At 43.2% G+C, this 26,973-nt stretch overlaps 2 protein-coding genes across 4 annotated transcripts; both read right to left on the reverse strand.

Moving 5' to 3' along the window:
• Positions 1 to 1,113: 1,113 nt before the first annotated feature.
• On the reverse strand, positions 1,114 to 9,607 carry LOC131585957 (uncharacterized). The gene is made up of 5 exons (XM_058852640.1): positions 8,902 to 9,607; positions 7,782 to 8,120; positions 5,921 to 6,262; positions 4,206 to 4,312; positions 1,114 to 3,210 (listed from the first exon to the last, which is right to left on the reverse strand). Exons 1-5 carry the CDS (start codon positions 8,972 to 8,974, stop codon positions 3,100 to 3,102), a joined length of 972 nt encoding a protein of 323 aa, XP_058708623.1. The 5' UTR covers positions 8,975 to 9,607; the 3' UTR covers positions 1,114 to 3,099.
• Positions 9,608 to 12,226: 2,619 nt separating this feature from the next.
• On the reverse strand, positions 12,227 to 22,804 carry LOC131585845 (uncharacterized). Of its 3 annotated transcripts, none has more exons than XM_058852429.1 (6): positions 22,670 to 22,804; positions 18,586 to 18,742; positions 17,584 to 17,901; positions 16,065 to 16,208; positions 14,949 to 15,074; positions 12,227 to 13,224 (listed from the first exon to the last, which is right to left on the reverse strand). In XM_058852429.1, the coding sequence occupies exons 2-6, from the start codon at positions 18,647 to 18,649 to the stop codon at positions 13,172 to 13,174; spliced, it is 705 nt and encodes a 234-aa protein (XP_058708412.1). In that variant the 5' UTR covers positions 18,650 to 18,742; positions 22,670 to 22,804; the 3' UTR covers positions 12,227 to 13,171. The 3 variants fall into 3 exon arrangements, with proteins under 3 accessions (XP_058708412.1, XP_058708413.1, XP_058708414.1); XM_058852430.1 differs by having other exon boundaries at positions 22,643 to 22,783; XM_058852431.1 differs by lacking the exon at positions 22,670 to 22,804 and having other exon boundaries at positions 18,454 to 18,590.
• Between the last annotated feature and the right edge of the window lie 4,169 nt (positions 22,805 to 26,973).

The raw sequence follows: 26,973 nt of genomic DNA on the forward strand, positions 1-26,973 counted from the left end.
TGCTCAGCTGCCTCCATCCCTGTTCCACAAACTCTGACACTGAAGCTGCAGCCCTGCTTCCCACCTGAGGCTGCTTTGCTGCAATTCCTGTCATTTATCCCATGGATGGGGCTGGGGACATCACCAACACCCTGACACCCTTCTCACTGCTGCAGGTCCCATCCCAGCCTCAAACTGCACTTCCCACCTCTCCTTGAAAATCCCTTCCCTCTCCAGAGGCTGAGACAGAAAAAGAAGCAAAGGCAACAGAATGAGCCCAGAGCAATTCTGTCTGCGACTCTGGGGGTGAAAATTTCAGTTTTTCTGCTCTCCAGGGAAGTTCTGAGACAACTCTGCATCTTCAGAGTGCTCCAACCCCTTTGGGCAGCCAAATCCCCAATTATTCCCTGGCACTCTGGAGCTGAATTCCCCAGCAGATCATTCACCATTTTTGGGTTAACTGGGTGCTGATTCTCTGCCCCTCTACACAGGTACAGTGTGTGTCATCGTCTTCAGCAAGGTGTTACTTCTTTTTTTAAAACATTGTTTACACCAAGCCCAAAAAAACCACCTCCACTACTGTTTCTTTTCACAGCTTTTTTGTTTTCTTCACCATTGTGGTTATGTTTGCACAGCAGTGTTGCTACAGAGAGCTGATCTCAAATGTCACTTTGCTCATTGTGAACCTCCCTGTGCTGCCTCTCAGGGGTTTTGCCCCTTTCTGACTAAACCTGCACCTTGTTCTAAAACTGAAAATGTGATGAAAGCTGCCTGACTATGGTTCCTAGATTGGTACCTAATTTTTTGGTTCTTCCCCAGCTCTTCACCCACCCCTGAGCTGGGCTTTTCCAGAGACAAAGTCAGAATTGGTCCTGGCACCAAGTCTAGCAAAATTCAAGAAAAGTTTGGGCAACAAGACATTGAACACACAGGGTCTGAAGGGTTCTTTTCTATTTTCTTCAGTGACTGGTTTTAAAAAGAAAATCCTCACTTGCAGATTTTGTAATTAAAGTGGAAAACAGTTATTATGTTGTCTAGTGGGATGCTGTTAGGAGCAGTTTATACAGAATTTTCAAAAAGCCTTGAATCACTATTAAAAAAAAAACCAAAACACAACAAACCACTGAAAGAAACATCCATTTATTTGCAAGATATATTAAACAGGTTTTAATATATGTATGAAAATATGGAGGAACTGTACAAAACCCCAAGACAAACACAATTTATCCAGCTCTGGCCATGTGAAGACAGCAATTTGCTGACAAGGTGAACCTGCACCATCCACCCCACACAGTGAGGGGATTTCTCCCTCAGGTCTGGGGGCAGCATTTCATGAGCGATGTCTGGAGGGAAATGGGCTCTCCTGAGGGGCAGAGCTGTCTTGGCAAGCTGGGATCTTGCCAGAGCTCAGCTCTGGAGAGGAATTATCCTCTGTGCCTGGCTCTGCTCCAGACATGCACTCATCAAAGACAAACTGACCCTAATCCCTCAAAAAAAAAATAAAAATAAAACAATTGCATCAATAGAGAGAAACTCCAGTCTCAGCCTGTCCTCAGCAGCCAGAGGCCACCCCATCAGCCCTGCCCTGGAACAATTCAGCATTCCTTTCTGGAAGATTGTTGACTTTCTACAGAGGCCCCAAACCAAAACATCCCTGGGGGAGGCCGAGCCCTTCCCTGGCCCAGCTCCCCACCTGCTCTAGAAGCTGTTACTAAACCAAATTTAGCCTCTTCTTGCCTGATGTGAGCTTTGATAAATCCCTTTCAGTGGGATTTTAAGAGAGATGGGACTACTGGGAGACATCTTAAAGCATGGTTTATAACTCCTTTTTTACAGTTTCATGAAGGAGTGAGAATGTTTTTACTGTGTTTGCTAGATTTTTGTGGTCAATGGTCACAAGACCACTGGTTATAAAGTCTTTTAAAGGTTAAACAGCAAAAAAAATTACTGCTACAAAAGAATGTTTCTACTTTCACACTAATGGTTAATAATTTTGTTTTAGATGTCTTTGCTGCAGTGAGGAGATTCTTAACTAATCATATGATGATACACAAAATTACTCACTAAATCTTAAAGTTCTTATTACTTTTATACCTACTCCTAAAGCTTATCTTTAAAACTTTAAAACTTTTTGTTACCTAGCTTAATGTCCTTCTATTTAAACTACAAACTTACATTCTTGTCTATGGTGTCTAAATCCCAAAGTGTTTTCTAAGGTCTGAAGTTGAACTTTTTATTCATTTCTGTGTTTGGGCCTGCACTCACAAGATTTTGAGAATTTTCTGTGCTTGGAATTCCCACACCTTTGATAAGGAGGGGTTTAAATCAGCCCCACCCAGAGTGGAGTGCAGGCATTGGCTCTACCCTGGATTATTTCACCTTGTGTTGTACAGTGTGGAGTCAGTGGGCTGGAGGAACACGTCCTGCTGGGACAACACCAGCACATCACAAACACCTCTGCTGTCCCTCGAGCCACCAGAACCCAGCTTGAGTCACTTTGCTCATCAGCCACATCTCCATCAGTCCTGTGAGCAGCTCTGACAGAGGCTGTGAACTAAAATCCAGAGCCAATGCTGTTTTCCTGGCTCTGTCATGACCTTGGAGCAGCTGAGCCCACGTGGATCCAGCATTTCACCCCCCACATCCCTGAGGTTTCATCAAAATAGATTTCCCTGCTGTAACTCTTGAGTAGTTTGAGCTCTTGGGCAGACCCCAAGGACCCCTGAGAGATTTGGAATCCATGTGGATCCATTGCCAACCATTGAACAGACCTGGGTGCTCTTCCTGAGCAAAGCTGAGAACCAGACCTTCCATCCATCCCACCTTCCCAGAAAGGGTTATTTAGCAAAGAAACAAGCTCATATGCTGCATTTAGCCCCAAAATTCTGCTTTTTCACACTGAACTGCACACACATGTCCAGGGTACCTGCATTTCGCTACATTTTCTGTACATTACAAAAAAAAAATTATATAAAAAAAGTAGAAACAGCCTTGGAAATGAGGTTTTCTTTCCACTGAAGTAGGGAGGTGATAGGAATTTCAGTTCAGGTGGTTAAAGCAGCTCTCAGAGCTGCCTGTGAGGGCATGGTCGATGCACACATGGTCCCAGCTGGCAGAAGTTTATTCACCTCTGGAATAGGTGTTGGTTCTGACCAGTGTGCTCCGTCTGGAGTTGTAGGACATGTCTTCATACACCACATTGGCCTTTTCCTTCTGGAAATATTTCTTCACCTGCAAAGCAAAGAAAACAGCCATTCAAACAGCCTGGAAAGACCCCAACAAGGAGTCATTTTCCATCTTAGGAGTCCATCTACATCATCTGTTGGAAGAGGAAACATATTTTTAAAATTCCTCTCACAACCCAGTGAGGTCTTAGAGAACCAAATGGGAATTATCAGTTTATTTATTTAACTTTCTTTTATGAGTCTGATGCAATTTCACAAAAAGTGCCTTCAAGAGTTGGATGTAACTGTAGCTTTGACATAAATAATAAATGACAATAATAATAAGTAAAGCTCTTTCTTGCACTGTTACTGGTAACACAGGACACCAGGTCCCACTGGGCTTTGACAGAATGATGTTACACTACTGGTTTTTAGCAGTGCTGGATCCACATTTGGAGGGATGAGACAGGAGCCTGTGAATCATACACTTAATTTTTAGTAATCTTTGTGGAGAAGAAGGATCTGTCAGAGACAATTTCTGGGCACTTTCTGCAGTATATGTATAGAAATAATCCCAGTAAAGGAAAAAAATTTAGTATTTTCTTTTTTCTGGAAAGGGGCAAAGCATTTTCTCCCAGCACTATTTTCAGGCTATATTAGGAGTTTTTGTTGCTCTTGTGTTCCCCTCCAGACATTTTCTTACATCTCTTACAAACTTGCTACGTACAGCTCCAGTCCCAATTCACAAAAACAATTTAAAAAAGCAAGCAAAGAAGAACAAAGAGGGGCTTTGTTCAGGGATATACACACACAACACATGGCTGTGTCAAGCACACGGCTCACTCGAGGTTTGTTACCAAAAGACAAACAATATCTCATTTACAAAGGGTCACAGAAATATAGGACACTGTTAGCTGCCAAAAGTCAACAGCTGGAAGATATTAAACAAGGGCAAATAGGAGAGCAATAGGAAGCCACAATTCCTTAGGTTTATCAGATGTTTGCTTGACTCAGGCATTATTAAAAATGATATCAGCTTGCTCCTCCTGGCCCAGTACTCACATCCACACAGTACAAGGTGCAGCACACCAGGGCACAGAACAGCAGAGCCACCACGATGAGAAGAGCGTACATATCCCAGGAGCTCTTCTCACATGCCTGCTCCACTCCTGCATTGACAATTACAGCAGAATTATTATAAATACAAACAGACAGAGCTTTTATTCTGAAAAAAACCCCAATTTTTTATTAACCAAATTTTTTGTTAACCAAAAATTCAGGTACCAACAGCTACAGAGCCAGGTTTATCGTCCATCAGTGTTCCCACTGGCATTCCCTTTGCTCCCTTTGGTTGTAGCTGGGTCAGCAAGGAGCAAAGGCAGCTTCAACACCACTGATAGGAACCACACCCTCCTGATGGGAGCAGAAAACTTCTCCTGCAGTGTTTCTGCAACCCTGAGGGCTCTGAATTATCCAAGAGCCAGTCTGGTGGGAGGTACAGACACAAGCTGGAGGATGCTGTGGTATGAAATGCACTGAGCAGAATAATGCTGGTGGAAAGGGTCTCAACTCTCTAAAACCTCAATTAATCCATATATGAATAACACACTAATTAATAATTATCATTATTTATTAATTATAATTATGATAATATTTATAATAATAAATTGTAATAAATTAATAATCACACCTCTGCTTTGCTGGGCTACTGTTACTTCCCCCACCTCACTTTACTGAGTCCTTGCCCCATTTGTGGGTGGTGGCACAGAACAGGACCACAGTTGCCTTTGCAGACTTCAGGAAAATCCTTTGCATCTTTTAGAGCCTTTGTAAACCTTATTTTACAAAGGCCTCAGCAAAGCTCAGTGCACGGGGTTAAATTCCACCAACGAGACCAAGATCAAGAACTCTCTTGCTGGTTCTGACTTGAGCTTAGCAAATGGGTACAGCACCATCCTGCAGAAAAATAAAAACCCCATCTTTGGAGCACAGAAAGGTAAAAACTCATCTTTGGAACACAGAAAAATCAAATCAAACCCCCTCTTTGGAACACAGGAAAATCAAACCCCCTCTTTGGAACACAGGAAAATCAAACCCCTTCTTTGGAACACAGAAAAATCAACCCCCCCCTTTGGAACACAGGAAAATCAAACCCCCTCTTTGGAACACAGAAAAATCAAATCCCCTCTTTGGAACACAGGAAAATCAAATCCCCTCTTTGGGACACAGGAAAATCAAACCCCCTCTTTGGAACACAGGAAAATCAAATCCCCTCTTTGCAGCACACACTCACAGAGTGCTCAGTGTGTAACAAGGGTATGTGAGAACATCTCTGCTCTGCTCTGTGGTGCTTGAAGCAAATGCCCAAGGACTTGGTTTGTGCTCCCCAGTGTGATCTGTTTTTAAACACAAGGCTTGCTAGAGGGAATGATTTCTAAAAGCTGTTTATGTCACGCTAAGGTCAAAGAATTGGTGCTGAAGAATTTACTCATATTCTAAAACTGACTGATTGCACACAGTGAGGTGTTTGTTACCTTGTTTTGACCCTTTTTTCTCTTTCTAAGCTGCAGGATTATGGCAAGGTCTGAATTCCCCTCTGGCTGTACGAGGCAGGTGGAAGCACAGACTCTGTTCTGTGTCCAAGCTCAACAGGGCACAAAGGAGCCTGAGCTCACTCTCCAAACTCCCCTCGCTTTGCCTGTCCTGACTGAAGTTCCAAAAGCTTTCTGTCCACAACACAAGAGATATTTCTGATTAAACAAGCCCAAGGGTCGTACCTTTAACCAGCAGCATGGTGCCACTCGCTGAGAGCAGAGGGGAATCCTTGGGCCCCTCAGCACAGATGTAATTATCACTGTCCTGTTCCTGTAGGTTGTGTAGAGTTATCACAATTGTGTTCTTTTCCCTGGAGTACTCCAAGCGGTTCCCAAAGGCAGGAGAGACCTCTGAGCCGCTCAGATTTGCCACAGACAGAACAGTGGCAGGCTGCACGTGAATCCTGAGCAGGTAGAACTCCTCCTCTGCAGGTGAGCTCTTCAGCACACAGGTGATGTTGACAGACTGCCCTCGCTCAGGGTTGGCGTAGAGCGGTGACTGCTCCAGAGCCCTGCTGGATCTAGCTGAAAACAGAGATATTGGTGGTTACAACATCTTAACACAGTGCATTTTAACTGGGGAGCAAGGGCACAGAGCAGACAGAAAGAGCAGACCACAGGAATGTGGATAAAATGAATTTTTAAACATGCTTTACACAGGCTTTGGGAAGAAGGATATATTTTAGTACACCCTGGCACATCTTCCTGCCTCAGGATCTGAATATAGGACTGACCAACAGGTTTAGCTGCTTGTAAAGGGCCTGCATTTGCCTAAATAATTATAAATATTGACCTCCTCATAGGGAATACAGCCTGATCAGCACATCCTGCAGCCATGTATCATTGCCTGCTTTCTCAAGTGAGATGAAACCACAGAGGGATCTGGGGATTATTGCTCTGGATCAAATCACACAGTGTGTGTCCCATCAGTGTTGAATATGGACTGTGAGAATGGAGTGGTTATTAATAATTCACTGTCCAGCCAGGAACACATTCCACTGAGTTCCTCTGAGGACAGGACTTGTTCCATTTCACATTATCATTAAAGTGGATAAGAAAGCGAGGACAGAATTTATCATGCTTGTAAAGGGGAGGCTGTAAGCATTTCAGAGAAGAGGATCAGGATCAAGCATATCTAAAGCAGTTTAATAAAATAATTTAGAGAGACAATACACAATAAACAAGATGTGATACATTTGAGAAAACACAGCCAAGAAGTTTGAAAGGAGAAGCACAAGGAAGGAGCTGATAATGCTTCATGGATATAAATTACTATTGCTGATCAGCAATTAATTAGGTTTCACATGCTTTGGGGACAGGGAAGGAAGGAAACCCTGAAAGCTTTGGAAAAGATGTTTCAGGTTAGAGGGTCTCATTGGAAGGACAGGTACATGGAGGAATAAACTGACAAAGAATAGTCTGGAATCAACATTATGGTAATGGAAAAGAAAATAAAAATAAAGACACAAAAATTGTTCCCCCAGCCAGAAACACCTGCCAAAAGAAGCACTTCTGCCCATTCAACAACTCCTCACTAACAAAAGAAAAAAACCTTTAGTCATTCAGGCCCAACCTGCAGACTCTAACACCAGCTTCCCAATTATTACCAATTTGTCATTTAAGATGAATTAATAAAAACAAAAGAGATTTGCAAAAACAACTGCTACAAAAAAAACCAAAAACAAAAAACCCTGTTTGCTCTGCTAATTGTTTAAAAAGGTTTGACAGGTTGTTTTGGAAAGAGCTGTGGGACTTCACTGTTTCCAAACTGCTGCAACAACCTATGACTCATGTGAAAATCTGTAGTTGGAGTTAATGAGTCACAAATTGATCTTTTAGGATGGTTTGGGGGATTTTTGGTACCATACTATCTCATGTGTTTTCTTCCTTGTTTCAGGGAGTAAACCCACAAATTCCTTCAAATCTGTACATGACCTGAGCAGACACAGAAAACATTTTGTCAGACTCCCATTCTTCCAATCTTTGATTTAAAATACAGATCTGTATTTACTAATTCGTGACATAAAAGGTGGAATTGCAGTACCTTTGACCACTACAATGGTTGTCTTCCCATACAGGTCTTTGTGATGGTCATTGATTTTAACAATCTCAGAGCACACGTAAACTTTGGAATCAGATTGCTGTAACCTGTGCAGGGTTATCCTGAAATTCTCCCCTTCCTCTGAATACTTGATGCGATTAGTAAAGTCAGGATTGATATTTGGAGGTTTCTCCTTGGGAAAATATATCACATTGAGATTCTGTCTGATAGCTGTCAAGTGCATCCCCACTTGATTTTGTGAACCATTCATTGGGCAAGTTATGCTGACGGAGTCTCCTTCCCAAGCACTGATAACGTCTGTTGACTGTTCATTTCCTCCACCTAAAAATAAGAAATGCAATTGAAATTGTAATATCAGAGTTCCCCTCGGTCTGTTCACATCAAAGAACTTTTCAAAACCAATTCCTCCATCAACAGAACTGCTCTGTGAGACTGGACCTCAGTCTCCCTGTGCTGGACATGTCATTTCTTGGCACCTGTAGTGCCTTTCATGCCCACTGACCTGAGCAGCTCAGCACCTTCCCAAGCTTCAGAGGCCTTGGCAAAAAAGTGGCTGCTGTCACTCACAGAGAGAATGTAGTTCTGTCTGTAGATTCCCAGGAAAATCCTATTGTTTCTCAAAATACAAACTTCACTAAAATTACCCTGATAATTTGTTTCAGGTCTAAATCAGGAATTTAAAAGTAAGAAAAAGTGGCAGAAAAGGGAAGAAAACACACTTGTGTTTTTAAAGTGGCATTTAATAACATCAGGGAACTGGATAATACAGATTCTCCGATTCAGTACAGGAAGAGGGTTGCAGAAGGTGTAAGTTCAATCTATTTTAAGAAACAAAGGCATGCAAAAGCAGAATGAGACCCTTGGAGTTCTGGAATGGCCCCAATATCCAAAGAAATTGAACAGGGAGTACTTGTGCAATGAACAGCGAGGAATAGAGAGATCAGATGGGAAACACCTGAAAGAAACTACACCAAAAGCAAGGGATGAAAATTACATAGAGAGCATTGCATTGTCTAAGACAAATATAGCTTAGAAAAGGTTGGAAGAAAGGAAAGGAAATATTGAAATGTAAGAAATGTAAGAGCATGGATGTTGTACGTACCATTCTGGGCAGGGAAGCACGGGAGGAGCAGAAGAAAGAGGAATGCATTTGGGAGACACGACATCCACAGCATTTTCAAAGGTCTCTTTAGTTGTTCCCTCAGTCAGACCAATGAGTTAAAGTCCCAAGGAAAGGGTCATAAGCTGTTCTTACGTGGCTGTTGCCTGCCAGCTTCTTGAGCTATCTGCTGAAACAGAGCTTTGCTTCTGCCTTTGTATCACAATGATTGTGATAGAAGGGGAAGAGCCATTTCTCTGGGAGGGGCATCTTGGGTTTCTTCACACTTAAACCAGCGCTGGTTTCCTGCTCCTGAGCAACCCCCAGCCCCCAGCAGAAAGTTGTCTATGGGGAGACAACTTTGTTGTCTGTCTACCTGCCCTCTGAAGACATCTGAGAAAAGGGAGGCTCAAATTTGCTCCTCACAGTGACACAGTCAGGCAGTTGTCCCCCATTTGTGGTTCCTCTGGAAATTCAGAGGCTTGGTACAATCAGTTCAGTTTGTCAAGACTCCCACGGGCTTAGATTGGTGGCTGCAGAGGCAAAAGTCTTGTCTTCATTAAGAGAAATGAGATGAGAGATGCTCCACTACTTCAGGAAAACCCTCAGTTATTATACCAGCACTGCAGATTTGATCTGCATCTTGACAGATGTGAATAATTCCCAAGCAGGAGGAGCTGGAGTTCCTTCAGCAAACACCAGCACTCACACCCAGCTCCCCCCAGGACAGACCTGACCCACAAACCAGCCCACCTGACATCACCAGCAGGAGAAAGAGGATTTGACAGGAAATCTGTAGAACCCTAACAGAGTCTTTTGATCTTGTTGCTAAAAGGATCTATTTGAGAAAGCATTACCTGAAACTTTCAGGCTTTTCCATCTCCCTTAACTTCATTGCAAAGCCAAGACAATAAATAATTCCAATCTTTACCAAGACAATAAAGCCTTTTCTGCAGCTTCTCTCAAAGTGAGAATTAAACTTGAAACCCAGAAAGCCAATTATATTCTACATGTCTACCTAAGAGGTAGAAAGAGCAACACTTTCTAAGTGAAGAGATTGGCTCTAAGACAGGAGCACTTAAAGAAGCCAGTGTGAGCACCTTGTTGGTGTTTCTCCCACACCACAGCACCTGCACACAGACACAGAAAGTCAGTGCAAGGCTCCTGTGAGCAATTCCCCTGGAGGGCAGGGAAATGCTCACTCCAGATGCTTTTGTGTCTCCCCAAGGGGAGGATTGAGCATTGGGGGATCAGCCCAGGACCCATTGTTGTTTGGGGATCCACCAAAAGAAGAAAATGGGAGAGATCCCAGCTTGGAGAGGCCCCATTCAGAGGAAGGTTGTTGGTCCAGGAGAGCTCCAAGGGTCCCGTTTGTCACTGCTGTTTATGGGCTCACAAGAGATGGGATTTAATCTCAACAGTTTCACCCTGGCCCCACTTCAGACCAGCCTTCTTTGGATGTGTGAGAATAGAGATGTTGTGCCATTCAGACAAGAAAAATCATTCCCAAGGCTGCTCCTAAAGAAAGCAGGAGCTCTCTGGGCAGCAGCAGTGCCTGGGAGCAGACAGTGCTTGTGATAAACCCCAGAGGAGCTGAGCCAGGGGCTGCTCATCAGGGCCCAGCATTTCTTAGATCAAAGTGTGGCCTGGAACAGGGAGGATGCACCACCACACCATGAACAGACAGTGTTTAAGACAAAGTTTTATTGTGATTATTATCACACCTCAAATGAAATAACAGCTATCAAATTATGGCTTTTGGTGAGTCAGGTCTCTTAGTATTGTCTGTCATGTTTTTATTCCATGAGAAAAGTAAGATGATTGTTCAGGGCCCTTCTAACACAAACCATTCCATGATCCTATGATTAAAAACACTCACCCCCATGTGTATATTCAAGAGCAAAATGCACTTGCTGAGGACAAACACTGTTGATTTTTAAAGCAAGTTCTCACTACTTTTCCTGAGCTGTAGCACCTTTGGTGTGCACCAGCACAACACAGCCCCAAAGGGGCAAAGTGGATCAGCTGGTAGGGAATGTCCCCAAATATCACAATCTGCATAATCACCCGTAGGAAGAAGAGATGTGAAGGACAGAGTGTGTGAGTGAGACATGAAGATCAGTCTGGGACTTGTGTTTCCTGACAGTTCTCACTGAGGTGCCCATAAAACTTTTCTTCTCAAAACACGTCCGGCTCTCTGGCCTCAACTGCTGTTACAGAGTAGAAATTAAATCTGCACATCATTAACCTCATGAACACCTCAAGTCAATGCAATTTCCAAAGAAAACCTTCCTCACTCCTTTTACACAGCTCTGCTCTGTCAAAAGCTTCCAGTGGTTTTGTTGAGGGGAAAAAAATGGAAATGCAATTGTGATAAGATGCTACATAAAGTAGAAAAGTATTTTTCCTCCTATTTCTTAGTTCATCCACAGTCTGGCCTTTTTACAGGCAACCTTAGTTTTTTGATTTATTGAGCTAACATAACATTCCTCATGATAAAACACAGCTGACAACTGAATCAAGACCACAAACTCAGTAAATACTAGCAGCATTGGAATACTTGGATTGCCAACCCTTCAGAAACATATGACTGCATTCCACCACATTAAAATTGAAAATTTGCATCATATCAGCTGAGATCTGAGTTAGAAGTGTGAGTATAAAACCCTGACTGGGGAAAAAATCCCCTCCAACCCAACAAAGCATTGGTCTCCTTTGCCAAAAAAAAAGGTAAATTTAAGCACAGAGGCCCTTCTATTTTTCTAAAAATTAATTATTAAAATTATTTGGATCTTTTGCATTAAGAAATTTTCCTTTTAGATTGGATTGTAGCAAAGTTCAAGAGGGACACAATGTCCTATATCATTTGGGATTTCCTGCTGGAAGTTTCAGCTCCAGGTTTATGGGCAACTAAACCATGAGAAAATGGCAAACATTCGCATTGCTTCAGAGATTTGCTTTTCCACTTGTGCTGCCACTGATTTTTGCTAAACAGTCCCGATTCTAAATTAGATCCAATGCAAAAGGTGAGGATTTATTCAAGTCAGGCGGGAATGGGGAATGATTTAAAGACACCAAGCACCCAGTGGGATTGCTGAGGGGTTGTATTCATCTCATGCTGTCTAAACTTGCCTAATTTGTCAGAAGATTGATACCAACCTTCATCCTGGGGGGAGAACAAAGCCTCAGTGACACAATGCCATTGCTGGGAGAGCTGGACACAGCCTCCCACCCAGCCCTGCACAGCAACAAACACACACACATGTCCTCAGCCTGTGGGTGGGGGCAAAAATCAAATTCAAAAATCTATTCAAAAATTCAAATCTATTCAAAAACCCAAACTGCTCCAGCTCAACCAACCAGCCAACTGTGCAAAAGGCTTTGGTGAATCCAGAGGTGACCTGAGAATTAAAAAACATATGAACTATTAAATAAAACCTGCGTGCTGCTGTGGCATTACCAAGTGAAAGACGTTGTTCCAGAGCAGTTCACACTTTGAGAGGTGTTGCAGTCCACAACTGCAGGATCATGGCCAGGGAAGCCACAGTTTCTGGGAACCAGCAGAGACAGGCCCCTGTTCATGAAACCATTTTTTCAGCATGGGAACAAACTGTCATTCAGAGACAGAGAGTCCTGAACAAAAGCAGGGTGAGGGGTTTTGAAGGACAGAACTCTTGAGGGTCTCCACCTTTGAGAGTGGGGTTTAGGGTTAGGGACCACTAGAAACACAAAGGAGAAACCCCCAGGGACTCAAACCCAACCAGAACTCCTGGGCCACTCCTCCCAAGAGGTCTGGGGTGTTGTAATTTCATCCAGGGCTCACACTGCCCATCCTTCAAAGCAGGAGGTCAAAATTCACAGTAGCCTGGCTTCCAGCCACGCCTCTCACGTAGACAAATGCATTTCTGAAGCGAAGTCTTTGTCTCCCTGAGGCACCTCACAACACAGTGGCACAGAGAATTCAGCTGGTTCCAGCCTGTGCTGCTCAGTCAGCCACACTCCTGGGGTTCCTGCTGTCTGCAGCCAACACCAGCAGAGGATGGGGGCTCCTGCTGCTGCCTGTGCTGCTCCCAAAGGCCTGGAGCTGGACCAGAGTCACAGTGCTCGGGGAAGGTGTGGACGTGGTGAAGGTACATTTGTGAAAAAGGGAGTTTTTGTGAATACAAGAGCAGGAGTTCTCATGGAAAATCAGTCTGTGTTCAGCTGGTGGCTGGACATTGTAAGAAAGGAGGAGGATGCTGCTGGCAAAGAGGTTTTCTCCCTTGCTTGGTTATCAAAGACGCTCGAGGTTTTCTTCATTAGAAGCCTGTCTGTATTGACTAACAGCTGCAGAATTGGAAAAAAAAATAAATAAAATCTGTGAGGCCATCAAAGAAACTGTTAGATTCCAGTTAGAATTATAACCAAAATGCCTGTATTTGTGAAGTCTTCCAGGCACCTCCCTTCTCCCATCTGCTACTGGGCCTTGCTCCTCAAAGGGGGCAGCTTCATGCCATGAACAGGGGTCCAGGGCTCTGCTGTGACCCTGCCCTGGTGCTGTGACCCATCAGCCTCTGCCTTAGTGGGGCTCTAGGGCAGACCTGAGACATCACTGGACATTGCACCCCAGGCCAGGACCTCAGGGCAGTCATTACTGGTAAATTTTTTACCCCTCACACCAATCTACTCATTAATCTATTGATGTAACAACAACAGTGAGAGTGGCTTTGTGCTCCCTTTGCTGGGCTTTGCAAGCACTTGTGCAACTCCTCCTGAAACAAAATCACACTTGGAAATTTAATCCTTTGACTTTCAGAAAGAAACAACCAGCATCAGTTTCTAAGGGATGGACTAGTTGGGTAACTGAGAGGAGTCTCAGCCTCAGGCATACACAAGGTGCCAAAATCCCTGGAGCCAATGGACACGGGATGAGGGGGAAAGCTGCATGGCAGGGTAGGAAGTGTCTGTAGAAATCTCCTCAGAACCCATCCTACCTCTCTCCATGCATCTTGGTTTGCCAAACAAACTTCCCTCTTGGATGAATTTAGGGAAATATTTGTTCTTAAATGAAAGCTGGCTCTGCAGTGGGCAGGGCTGAGAGAGGGATGCACTCTGAGCCCATGGCTGGATGTCCATCCATGTCCTGGCTGGGACACAGCTCTGCCAGGGGAGCTGCACAGCAATGCTGCACTCTGGGACTGCTCCAAGGGTCCCATGCAGGGAAGGCTGAGCCCTGTGATTCCTTGGTCCTGCCAGTGCTTACCCCTTGTTTCAGGAGGAAGCAGTGAGGAAATTCCTTCTTGTCAGGGTGCAACACTGATAGCTCAATTCTTTTCCCCAGGAGCAAGATTAACGAAAGAGAAACTGCTTTCATTGTTTGTTCTTCCTTATCTATATTCCATATTTACAGACAGTGAGGAGCTATGAACACTGGGCTAACAAACTACAAAATGGAGGGACAAAGAATCTCTCCAAGGTCTTTTAAGTGTCAACCCACCCAATAATGAAATGCCAAGTAATTTATTTTCACTTATAACCCAATTACCAAACAGCTGTGTCCCACAAAAATTCTTCTATCCAATCACCTAATATTGCCCAAAAACCCTAGAAAAAGAAGATGAGGAAGAAGAAGGAGAAAGGGACAACGCCCTGAGTCCTCAATGTTGTCTCTCATTCACTAATACAGCTTAAACCCTAAACTCAAACTTTCTCACCCAGTGACTTAATGTAATTCTATCTAATTTACTCACATTCCCAGTTTCTCCACTTAGTTTTAGGAGCTTTCTCCATGGTCTCAGATTAAGCTCAGTGTTCTCTTGAGTGTCTGAGCCTGTCAGCACAGATAAAGGAATATTTTCTGTGCCTCTGACTCCAACACTTCTGTGCTTGTTTTTCCTAACAAAGCCTCTGGATGGGCTCTGTCACGGGAGGAGAGTTCATTCCAGCTGTCAGCCCAGTGAAGATCATTAAGAACTCCATGAGCAGCACAATGGGGATGAGATCCAGGAGGAAAACCCCTTATTCTTTTTCCACTTTCAGGTGTGGGAGACACAGAATTTGTCAGACTGTACCTTGGCCACGCCGCCGCCGCAGGACGTAACACGTGGCGACACATCCTGCACAAACCCCAGCAAACAGGAGTGAGAGCAAGATGCCAATGCTGGTCTTTTTGCTGCTGGTGAGAAGTTCAGGATTACCTGCAGAGTAGAAGAAAACAGAGCACCCAAGTGAAGCAAGCAGGCCTGCCAAGCCACGAGCTGCCTCGTAAGCACCACACAAAGGAACTGGCTCCTTCTGATAAAGAGAGAAGGAACTGAGATGAATGAGAGAACCAAGAGCCTCTGGTGCATCACATCTTACAGAAGGTACCTGCCACAATGCTCACTTTATCAACACCCAAAGCAAATTCTTGTCACCCCACCACAACAGATACCTTTGAACATCAATCTTATCCAAAATAACCAACAACAAGTGGTGTGAGACCCATCCTTGATGAAGTGTTCACATAATGAAATCTACTTTGACTGGTTTCTAAAAACCTTTTTGTCCATGAACTAAGGAAGATGACAGGGGTTTCTGCCATGAAAGGAATCTGAATATATAAATGTCACCTTTAGTTGACAAATACTCTCTGAGACTGGATGGCTGTGTTGCCCGTTCCGAAGAAAACACAAACAACCGAAGTCGTTTATGCGGTGCTTTATTGAGGGCCCGGGAGCCTGTGGACAAGCGTCCAAAGACAGAGCCCCATTCCACAGAAAAATCACAGGGTTTTTATATGTTTTCTACATGATTTCTTCATCATCACAAACTTTCACTACTTGGTACGATTATCTCTTTAACCTTTAAATTCTGCCAACAGGTACATTCCTTAGATTATCTCCTAGTTACACTGCTTACATTGCAATATCTGCTATACAGTTCATCTGCAGGTTACATGCGGCCTACCAAGCCTTAGCATAACTACTACTAATGTCAACTAATGCTAACTGTTAACGTTTGCTACTATCTTAATAATACAGTTTATTGAATCAAATGGCAACAGCTGCAGCATGTGTGGACTCAAGTTATGAATGTACAGGACATCTCCCCACCCAAACTCTGTTCACACAAAGCTGTCTGGACAAACCCCTCTCAAAACCAAAGGCAAACAAACACAAGAAGTTATTAAGCTAGAATTCCCTCACCAGGAGAGTCAACTGGAAGTGTGATGGGTTTTGAATGTGACTTTTGAGTGTAGCACTTCAGGGTAGGGTTGTGTCTCCAGATATTTGTCTCTGCTTCACAGCAAATATTCTTCTCCTCAGTATTGGTGTTACCTCTTCCATTTTCTGAGAAATAGGAAAGGCAAAAAGTTTTGATTATTAATATGGATCATGGAGAAGATCTTCAGTGAAGGGCTAAAGTTGTTGAAGAGGTTAATAGATTTAAAAAGTGGATTATGTTGTACAAAAAGTTGGAGATTGCTATGATTGCTATGAATTGGAGATGTTTCATTCCCTACCAGTCCAAATCAACCATTGTCATTAGATTTCCTTCTCACTGAAGCTGATGAGTTGTTCTGGGAATCAAGATTGGAAATATTTGAAGAAGGTAGGAAAGTTTTCACATGCAATTAAGAATAACAAAACATATCTAAAAAACTTATCATTACCTTAATGCAATAAAAATCTATTCAAAAATTTTGCAGCTGCCTCTTACCCACAGGAACCGAAGAAGAGGAACAAGCAAATCCAGTAGCTGAGTAAATCTCTAAGACCCTGGAGTTCATCTCCTACCAACCCTGCATGCCACTGTGCCATTATAGAGCTTATTCTTCTCCTAAGAGAACCTGGAAAATTCCCTCCTACCTTCACCTCTACATCCACCCTTTCCCCTCTCAAGGGATACAGGAATCCCTGTCTACAGCAATTTCCACATTTCACTGTGAGTGTTTTAGTGTCACCAACGTTTTACACAGTAGCATGTAGATATTTTGCAGTGGTGAGCATAAATACAGGAGAGAAATGGTTTATGCTGGCCAAAAATTAAATACAGAATTGTTGGACTAAATAAAGGCACACAAAGGGGAGAACTCTTTGTTTTCTTCTGTCAGCAAGAAAATGAGAAAGGATGTTCTAACTCTAACAGGAGAGGTGATAAAAGCTGCTCTCAGAGAACCAACTACAGACAGAAATGTCACTGACTTGGATGGAGCTCAACTAAGGAAAATGAAGTTTTACCCTCATGGAACTGCTTGCTCCATGCACTGACAGGGGTGTGAATCCCTGACTTTGGCAGTTTTGTGAGGAAGCTGGAAAGATGCTCCTGGGTGTTTATTGAGTTGGACAGAAGAGCAGCACAGAGCAGCTCTCGAGGCTGGACCTGGGTCTGGGTGTGCTCTGGTGGGATTCACACATTGCAACATGGCACAGAATTTCACCATGGGAATAGCTGTTAGCAAAAAAAACCCTAAAATAAAATAATATCTTTATAAATCAGAGTAATGTGTTTATCTGGATCTCTCCTAGTGTAGTTTTAAGCAGTGTTTGACTTGAAAGAACTGAATTTACTTTTGTGAATTACTTTATGACTTTTTTCACAGAATAAACCCATTCATTCTAGTTTATTAACTCAAAAGCCTTGCTGTCTGCCCAAATAAGTTCAGTTTCCTACCCAGAAAGAGGTTTTCCATCAGTTAATAACCAGGCTCCCAGCCCTGCATACCTCCATAATTCAGAATGCCACAGGAGAGTCCTGCTCCCCCAGCTTTCTGCCAGAAGACGCCATAAATTCCTTCAAGACAGGAATTTTCTTGCTCAAAGCAAACAGTCATGTGTGTTTCGTTGGTCACCAGCTCAGTTAGTACATCTGAAAATGTCTTGTTTTGTGTTTCAGCGATTATTGTAAAGTTTTTAAAATTATTTTCCCTAGACTTGCATGTGCAGCTCTTGTAGTCCTTACAGTGGTAGACTGTCACAGTTGTGCTGCCAGAGGAAGAATCTTCTCTCCCTTCAGCAGGGCCAACAGTGGGCATGGCAATACCTAAATCAGAAAAAAACAAAATAAAAACATGTCCACAGGTTTTCTCCCTGGATGTTCAGTGTTAGGGAAGAGGATGGGTTTTGGTGGACAAGTTCAATCATGGCTTTGGAAACATTGTCTGCCAATGGGCAAATTTTATACAGTATTGGGGCCGGTTCCCAGGATAATTTTTGGAGTAGAAACAAGATAGAATTCCTCCATTGCTTCCACTGTTTTTTTAACTGGGAAAGTGGCAGTTTGGGAAGCTGAAAGATGTTTCTCTTGCTGAGCTCATCTGTTCTTGTCCTCTTTCCTTCCCTAGCTCCTTGGCACAATCCCACCAGGTGTCCCTCCAACACACTGCCAGATCCCAAGGCCACTGAAGTTCAGAGCTGAGCTGCCAGACTGCCCACTCTGGGTGTAGTGTCCCAGGTTTCCTCCCTCACACTCTCCTGGGAAAGAGTCAGTCCTTTGGGAGAGGACTCACTGCATCTGACAGACCCAAACAGTCACCACTCCCAAAAGAGGTGACTGTGACAGCTCAAACACATCAACCTTAATTTCTCTTCTCACCTTAGAGGTTTTATGGTCTTGGTTTTAAGCACAGCTGAGCTTTCTCCTAACGGTTCAGAGGTTTTGAGCTATGGAAGTGCAGGAGAAGCAGTGAGGTGAACCAGAAAGTTTCTGGGAACCAGCCAGACTCACTTGGATGGGGAGCAGCAAGAGCCAGGAGCAGGAAACCCAAATGCAGGAGGTGGGGAGAGTCCATGGGGCTGCCCGGGGGGCTCAGCTGCAGCGGGGCTGGAGCTCTCCCAGACCCTCCAGAGTGCCAGGACGGGCTCAGCAGGCCTCAGTCTTCTCCCTGTTGGGAATTAAAGGCAGTGCTCAGCACCCAGCATCTCTGCTCTCTTTGTCCAGACAAAAAGATAACAGCTGGCAGAGGTGACAGCGATGGGAGCGAGGCAGAGGAACCCTCACAGTGCTCAGCTTCTACTGCTCTCCACAAGGGCCAAACTCAGCCCTTTCCACCTCTGGCTCAACCCCAGCAGTCAGAGACACGAGGTCCTTCTGCAGGCAGAGGAAAATCCCTCCTGAGGATTTCCGTGTCCACGTCCTTCGGGCTCCTCCAGGCAGTGGCCCTGATTGACCCCGCAGGAGGAGCAGCAAATAACAGCTTGATTTGCTGTCACTTCCAAAACACACTAATTAAGGAAGATGGATTTTGCTGAATGAATGTTTTACTTGGCCTAAAATGAAACATTGTCAAGTCAAATTCTATTTTTAGTTTAGGAGATCTGATGGGAAATATCTGTTCAAGTCAAATGAGCAAACAAACAATAACTCGGTATTTATTTTCAAAACATCGTTGGATTTAGCTGGAAGTTCATTTTAAACCATTTAAATAAAACCATCACGATTTTGGCAAGTATTTTACTAAAACATATATCACAAAGTTGTGACGGTTTTATTTAAATGGTTTAAAATTAACTTGGCAAGTATTTATAAATATTTAGCAAGTATTTTACTAAAACACGCATCACAAATAAGAGAAAAAATGAAGAAAATTCACCTAACTTTCCTCACCAGACTAGCTCTGGAAAACACAAACTGCTTTGCTCCTGGGAGCTTTTCATCAAAACTTTCATTAAAACAACTTTTTTGCTGTACCTGAGAAGTACCTTGAGGAAATTTCCAAATTAGTCATACACTAATTCCTAATTATACATCTGACAGAAGTTAATAAATGTTAATCTCTCTAGATCTGCTGGGAGTTCCACCCCATTTCCCAGAAACAGGTGATCCAGGAGAAACACAACCCACAGGAAATGCCCGTTCCACCTGCCAGCAGCTGCAGAACCAGCTCTTGAGACCAGCTGTGAAATTACCTGTGGAATAAAACAGGGGAGGGAGAGGAGAGGCAGAGGCATCCTGTCTTTAATTTTTTTTTCCCTGATCATTCATATTTCACACATTACTTTATCCCATTTCCTGATTCTCAAAGCACACTTAACAATGCCTGTCACTCCTACCTTGCAGATGAGCAGAGTTCCAAGAGATTGACATCAATCTTGGAATCAGAGAGTCATAAGTTTGGAAAAGACCCTCAAGACCATCGAGTCCAGCTGTCAGCACTGTCAAATCCACCACTTAGATCATGTCCCTGAGTGCCACCTCTTCTTGTCTTTTGCCTTTCTTTCTTTGCCTTCAGAGCATTTATACCCCAGTTCACATTAGCTGCACAGTACAGCTGCAGCACATTTGCAGAGTTGTTTGCCCAGAGGTGAAGATTTGTGTTTCCCCAGTAGTTTTCAGCCTGAAGCCTGTATCTTGTATCCTCATTCATTTGGTCCTCTCTTGTGTGGTCTTCTTGCCCCTCTCCTCATTCTGGTCAAAGTACATCTTCCTTCCTCTTCTCTCTCCTCCTCCCTCTCTTCTCTTCAGTTTCAACAGCCAGAACACCATCTACTAAACTCTGTTTTCCCCCACTGATCTGTCTTAAAATCTGGAGACTCTCCAGCTGTCTTAGCCATCAGTTTAAACTTACTTCAATAGAACCCTCAAATCTAAAGTGAAACACATTCTTTGGACAGAAGGTATTTTCCATCCAGTTTTTTTGTCTGCTTCCCTTTCTTTTTCAAAGTAATACAAACTTTCACTTGTCAGTGAAACTGAAGTTTTCTGCAGAGCTGTAACAGAGCAAAGCCAGCCCCTAAAAGCAGATCAGGAACAAGCAGTAGGTGAATAAAGGAACAAATAGGAAGAGCTGGATTTCCTTCAGCAAACACCAGCCACTCACACTCAGCTTCCCCCAGTCAGACCTGACCCACAAAGCAGCCCACCTGAGATGACCAGCAGGGGAAAATGGATTTGACAGGAAATCTGCAGAGCTATAACAAGGTCCTTTGGCTTTGCTTTTGAAAGGATCTGTTGGAGGAAACATCAGTACCTGAAACTCTCAGACTTTTCCTTCCCCCATTGCACCATAACAAACACAAGACAATTAATATCTCCATTGTTTAGCAAGAGAAGAAGGAAATTTGGTCTCCAATGAAATGACATCCCTTCCATCAGAGCAAAGGTTCTCTGTCAAAGTTAAAATTAAATCATCTGGAATATGCTGACCCATGTTTCCTACTCCAGCACAGGTTAACCAGCTCACTGCCTTCCCAGCATGTCCTCAGGCTTTCTGCCTCTGGCACAGGTCCAGTGGGGACCCCAAAGTGACCAAAGCAGAGTCCCCCCAGCACCCCCAGGAGCCAGCAGAGCAGAGCAGAGCTGCTGCCCCAGGGTTTGAATGTTCTCCCTAAGCACAGTCACGGACACACAAAATCCAGTGCTGCTCCCCAGTGTAAACTCTGCATTTTCTCTCCCTTTGTCCCTCTCCCAGCCACACACCCTGAGCTCTGCAGCTTTAGGAGCATTTGAGTCTGTGGCTTTTATAGTCAAAACCAGCTGGGTGGAAACAATTTCTAAACAATTTCTGAAAGATTTATCTGGCACCCTGAGGGTCTCATGGAGAAGGTTCAAGTTGCAGCCAGTTTGGAGAAAATAATACTACTGAAGGAAGAAAGGCAGTAACAGAATAAAACTTAAGGAACTTCAGAAGATCCTACAGGTTTTATTTTCTACTCTAAGTCCTTTCCCAGAAAATGAGAAGTATTTACATAAGATGATTTTGGTATCACTTTCTTTGTCACTTTGCCCTCGCTGTATATCACTATCAATAAGCCTATGCGATAAAAACTGATAAACAAAGCAAAATAAAATCATGTGAGGGGATAAAGCTGCTCTTTCCTGAGTGAGATTATGACTGCAGTTTGTATCCACAGCTCCAACAAGACACTGCAGAGTCAGCAGCCAGCAGGACGTTGTGGTCGAGCTGGGAAATCTCTGCAAAAAATCCTGAATGTAAAGGACACTTTGGCTTTCCTCCACCTGCTCTGAAAAAAATAATTTCCACAGCAACCATTATAAGACATGGTTTTATATAGGTTATTTAAATTTAATTTTAATTAATTAATATTTAATTTAAATTTAAAATTGGTAACTTTTTTTTTTACTGCCTACAGCACATTAAGTAGAATGAAGTGTTTTACTGGTTTAACTTCTTCTATTTTAAAATCACTGTCTAAACTCAGCATTTGGTTCTGTTTTGTTTCATTCTGAACTCAGAGCCACAAGGTTGGATTGTTCATTAATCAAGCTGGACCTGGGGAAAGGCAAGGTCAGCTCCAGCCTGTGTGGCAGCTTCTCCCTGGAAAGCAAAGGAAAAGGGATTTCTCCTGCAACCCTCCTGACAAATTCTCCCTGATTTGCAAACATGACAGGATGGCACTTTTGGAAAGGAAAATATTAGCAAGACACGCTAAGGAGCTATGAGGAAAAAAAAGGTTAATGGATATGGGAAAAATTATTCAGAAATCACATGAACAGGAAAATGCTGTTAATACATTTATTCTGTTATTCCTGAGGTCACTCACACTTTTCTATAAACACACCACTTGAGGAAACTCTGGTTTCTGCATTCCCATGAACAGTGTGAGCTCACACAGAGCTCTCTGGAAGTTCCCAGTCTGGGCTACAGAAGTGGTGTTATTTAGTTACAAAAATCACCAGCACCAGATGCTCTTCCCTATGGAGAAAATCTGCAGCACACTGATAATTCCCTTCCTGCCACAGATTTTTTCAGTGCCTGTTTCTGAATATCTATTTCAAAACAAGAAAGCAAGGATTTGTAAGAGAACAGAGTGGAAGACAGGACCTTCTAAAGAAGAAGACTCAGAAGTACCTCAGAAGCTCTTTGTGTCCATGGAAGCCTTCATGTCTCATCTCTTCCCTTCTCCAAGTGCCTGTACAGCCCTTCCAAATCCCAACTCATCCAGCTCCCTTCCAGAGGGAATGAAGAAATCAGCCTGAGCGCAGAAAAAAGCTCTTTTTTGACTGGCCCCTCCCATTTTAAACGAGTCCCATAAGCAGCTGCATTTTCACTTTCATTTCTGGATCAGCAGTCACAGAACACAAGTCTGTGCTGCTATAACTGCAGGAACTGCAGCTGGAAAACATGGAAAAAAAAACAATGGCATGCCCAAAAACTTCCCAGGAGCTGTTTAGAAGTACCTGGGCAGTGTCCCTGTCCCCCAGGTTCTGCAGCAGCGATGTGAAGTGACTGGATTTGGGATCTGCTCCCCAGCCTGGCCATGCAGGGGCTCCCAGGCTCTGCTCTAAATCCAGGGCAGGTAAGCACAGGGCACAGAAGGAGGGTAAGATCTGCTGCTTTCTTCTCTCTTTTCTTGGGTGGGGTTTTTTGGGGTGGCAAGGAGGCAAATCAAATTAAAAAAGCGGGTTTTAACTCTCAGCAAATGCAGCACAAAGTTACAGCAGGGAAGTGACCTGAGAGTGCCTGACCCTCTCCTTTCCCCTCTTTCCTGTAACTCCAGAGCTCTCCACAGAGCCATGAGATTTTTTACCTTGACTTGGCCCCTGCCTTTGACACACAGAATAATATTTATTTTTTTTTTGTCACCCTGTGCAAGCTGTCCCCCAGCCAGTCACTAGCAGCAGTCCCAGCCCTGGGCTGCCACAAACTGGATTTAAGAATAGCAATGCTTTCTCCCAGTCTGCAGTTCACCCTTTTCCTCTCTATTTTAATCACACAATCCACAGCCCAGACTGTCCAAACAAGGAGTTTCTGCTTGCAAATTTTGCTCTGGGGAAAATAAAAAAGAGTATTCTGGAAGGATTCACATGGTTGGTTTATGCTGAGCACTGCAGCACCTGTGCCCTTGCAGTGGAAGATGCGGAGGCTGACCCTTAGGGAAACTCAGTTTATTCAGCAGACATCATACAGAACTGATCAGCCTTCAATTTAATCCCTGTGCTGCACACCCACACTGCCCCTCCAGGGAATGAGGGTGGCCCCAGCTCAGGGCAGCAGCTGTGTGTTAGAAAAATGCTCTAAAACTGGGACATTTGTCTATCATTTCACTCTCATGTTTCAGGCTCAGGACAGTAAATTGGAGACATTTCCTCAAAAAGAAACCTGAACCACCACCACAACAAACACAGGCAAAACCAAACAAGCCAACAACAAAACCCCTTTGTTTCCCTTATGCTGTGCCCTTCCTTCAGGCAGGGAAGGTGGTCCTGAAGATGAAGGATCACGTCCAGCATGAAAATAAGGTTTCTACATCTCTAGAGGAGTTGAATGCTGTCAGCAGTAAGGCATGAGGTGGGTAATCATTTCCAGGAATGAAGCACAAGGTGATGTAGACACTCCTGCAGTCAGCCCAAGCCCCAGGTTGGGTTTTCCTGGTGTCCCCCGCCCTGGGTGTCGGCACAGTCTGTGTGACAGTGACTTCACAGCGGGGTTATGCTCCAAACAAAGGTGTGTGCCAGTCCCTGTTGCTGCTGGTGCTGAATAGATCACACAGATACAGGTCGAGGTGTGGTGAGAGAAAGAGAGAGGTTTATTTTTCCTCCCAGGATTTATAGGTTTCTGACCCCAGCCAGGGATTGGGTGGTCAGGATAACACTTTCTCACAGCACTGGCCATGAGAGATGTCCATCACAAGACGTGGAACAGAAAGAATGTACACATATCTATGTTTACAGTTACTGTCCTGGGAAAGTCCTTAGAAAACTGTGTCAGCAAGCTCAGAAGCTGAGTTTTCAGGGCGACATCTCACCCTTTTTGGTTTAAAAAAAAGAAAAGAAAAAAGAACAAAGAAACTAGCAACATTATAAACAATCAAAAGGATATGTAATAGGAAAATATAATACTCCATACAATCAGAAGGCTGTAATTTCAGGGTGATAAGTCCCCAGCACTCCCCAGTGCCACCTGCCACGGAATTCACACCCCACAACATCCCCTGGCAGCAGAACCTCACCTGTGCCATGGGCTGGGCTGAGCTGCTCAGCCACCACTGCCTCAGCAGGCTGGGACAGTGATGGCAATTAGCACAAGGAAACCAGCTGCACTTAGAGAATGTAGCAGAAAAAATGCACTTTTGGGGATCCCAGAAGATTACTTGGTTTGAGGAATTGCTCACAGGACTGAACTGTCATAAATGGAATTGATTTGTGCTAACTAAATTAGAACTGCTATTAAAGTTATTATTAGAAGCAATCAAAAGAATCAGTGTTACAAGGCAGATGCATCCCTTTACAGATGTTACATGTTAAAATTGAGGTACAGGATGTAGTTTAGAAGATCAGTAATGTCCCAAGATGGAAACGGCCTTGAGATGGACAAAATTAGAACGACTTTAGGCATTGGGCCTAAAATTCATTAAATATCAGACTAATTAGTGGACTTAGATAACACAACACTTAGTACACACACACAAACCTGTGAGGTTATCCAGAGGACAACGAGGAAGAGGAGAAGCCTTCACCAAAAGACCCCCAAAAGAAGACTGGAGACCCCCTAACAACAAGTGAGGCATGTGCTGTGAAGAAAAGTGATGTAAAGTCAGAAAAATCAGAAATAGGAGGAAACTTACAAGAAACATTAATGAATATGTATAAGCATACAGTATATAAGTTTAGTTTGAAGTGCTTTGTTTTGTATGTGAGGCAGGGTGAGAAGCCCTCCCCGTACCCCAGTCAGTTTTGCTTATGCTTTAATCATCCTTAATTACTGGCAAATTACATATATAAATTGTGATTTTTTATTAAATTGTTTTATTAAATTGTTAAATTTATTAAATTAAATTTATTAAATTCTTTTACTAAATTGTATTCTTTTATACCAAATTACCATTCAATTCACTAAATTGTATTCATTTTTTATTAAACTGTCATTAACCCAAGGGACCTAGTTGTCAAAATTCTTACTTTATTTATAACAGAGCCCTTCACTCAAACCCAGCCAGCCTAAACAGCAGCTGTTCTTGTGCAAGCTGGCAGCACTAAAGATATCAATATTCTGGGAATGTGACTCCAAATATTCATTTTCCTTGATTCATTTTCCACAGAAAGGGTTAGTCTCCAAGAACAGGATTTGGTAATACCAAAACACACAAGAGTTGTTTCAGATTCACCTCTTCCTCAAAGAGACAGCATTGAGTTCCCCTGGCCCTGCCATAATGTGATTTTTCCATTTTCAGTGTTCTCCCTTAGTGATACCAAATTCATCAAACATCTGCTTTCTGCAAGCATAGGGCAGAAATTCGGGGTAACATATGCTGACTAATTTACAATTACCAGGAACAGGCAAAGATCTTCTGTACCAAAAAACTTTTTGGAGAAGTTTTAGTTTGTACAGAATTTGCACTGCACCCTTTGACTAGAAACTGTGTGATAAATTGGAAAAAAAAAATTAATAATTCATGTCTTCAGTAAGGAGTTTCTCCTTCTCACTAATTAAATTGTATTTATATTGCAATAATCCCAGAAACTCTACTCCTGAACAAGGCTTCATTTCGACTTTCAAGAGGGAGAACCTCCAACATGAACTTTCTCCTATGGCTAAGGAATATTATATTTTGATCCATCCTGACAGCACAAAATCCCTTCTAGCTGAATTCAGAATTATCAGCCCAGAATGCCAATGTTGACTTTAACCAGAATTTTACCCAGAAACTCCACATGATAAATAAACCAGAAGATTTGAAAGTCAAATACTATGAACACAGAAGAACCTCTGTTTTTCTTAGCTATGTGCACGATTACAAGAAGTGTTTTGTGCTTCTATTACTTTTTGTTTCAAGCAATTGTAACGTCTCATCTATCTTACTTCCTCTTCTGGGGAAATTAAAGTGATAAGGCAGCACAGGTCTCAGCATTAAGGGCCTTTGTCTCTTTCGACTGTTGGTCTCATCATGATTTATAACTCTTGGCTTCCAAATCTCATTTATCTACAGAACCTCCCCTTTCATGTGGGTGAGGAATTCCCCTGCTATCTGTACGTTAAGAAAATAAAGCATGAGATTATGGCTGGGACATAAAAAGGATAACTCAGGTGCCACAAGAAAAACCAAAGCTGCTTTCTGGCTTCGGTTAAAAACTTACCCTACAAATTTGAGCATGCACATTCAGCTTTGCTCAGAAGAGTGAGAAGAGAGGCTGCTGTGAAAAAGCACATCTCTT

The sequence above is a fragment of the Poecile atricapillus genome, chromosome 17 (assembly GCF_030490865.1).
Source record: "Poecile atricapillus isolate bPoeAtr1 chromosome 17, bPoeAtr1.hap1, whole genome shotgun sequence".
NCBI lineage: Eukaryota > Metazoa > Chordata > Aves > Passeriformes > Paridae > Poecile > Poecile atricapillus.

Excerpts from the sequence above, each read along its gene's own strand:
- LOC131585957 (XM_058852640.1), bottom strand. The coding sequence starts at position 8,974 with ATGCTGTGGATGTCGTGTCTCCCAAATGCATTCCTCTTTCTTCTGCTC. Across the intron at positions 8,121-8,901 it reads GTGCTTCCCTGCCCAGAATG|GTGGAGGAAATGAACAGTCA; the intron begins GTACGTACAACA and ends TCTTATTTTTAG. Across the intron at positions 4,313-5,920 it reads CACCATGCTGCTGGTTAAAG|GAGTGGAGCAGGCATGTGAG; the intron begins GTACGACCCTTG and ends TTGTCAATGCAG.
- LOC131585845 (XM_058852429.1), bottom strand. The coding sequence starts at position 18,649 with ATGGACTCTCCCCACCTCCTGCATTTGGGTTTCCTGCTCCTGGCTCTT. Across the intron at positions 16,209-17,583 it reads TGGCATTCTGAATTATGGAG|AAAATGGAAGAGGTAACACC; the intron begins GTATGCAGGGCT and ends CCTATTTCTCAG. Across the intron at positions 15,075-16,064 it reads ACTTCCAGTTGACTCTCCTG|GTAATCCTGAACTTCTCACC; the intron begins GTGAGGGAATTC and ends TCTACTCTGCAG.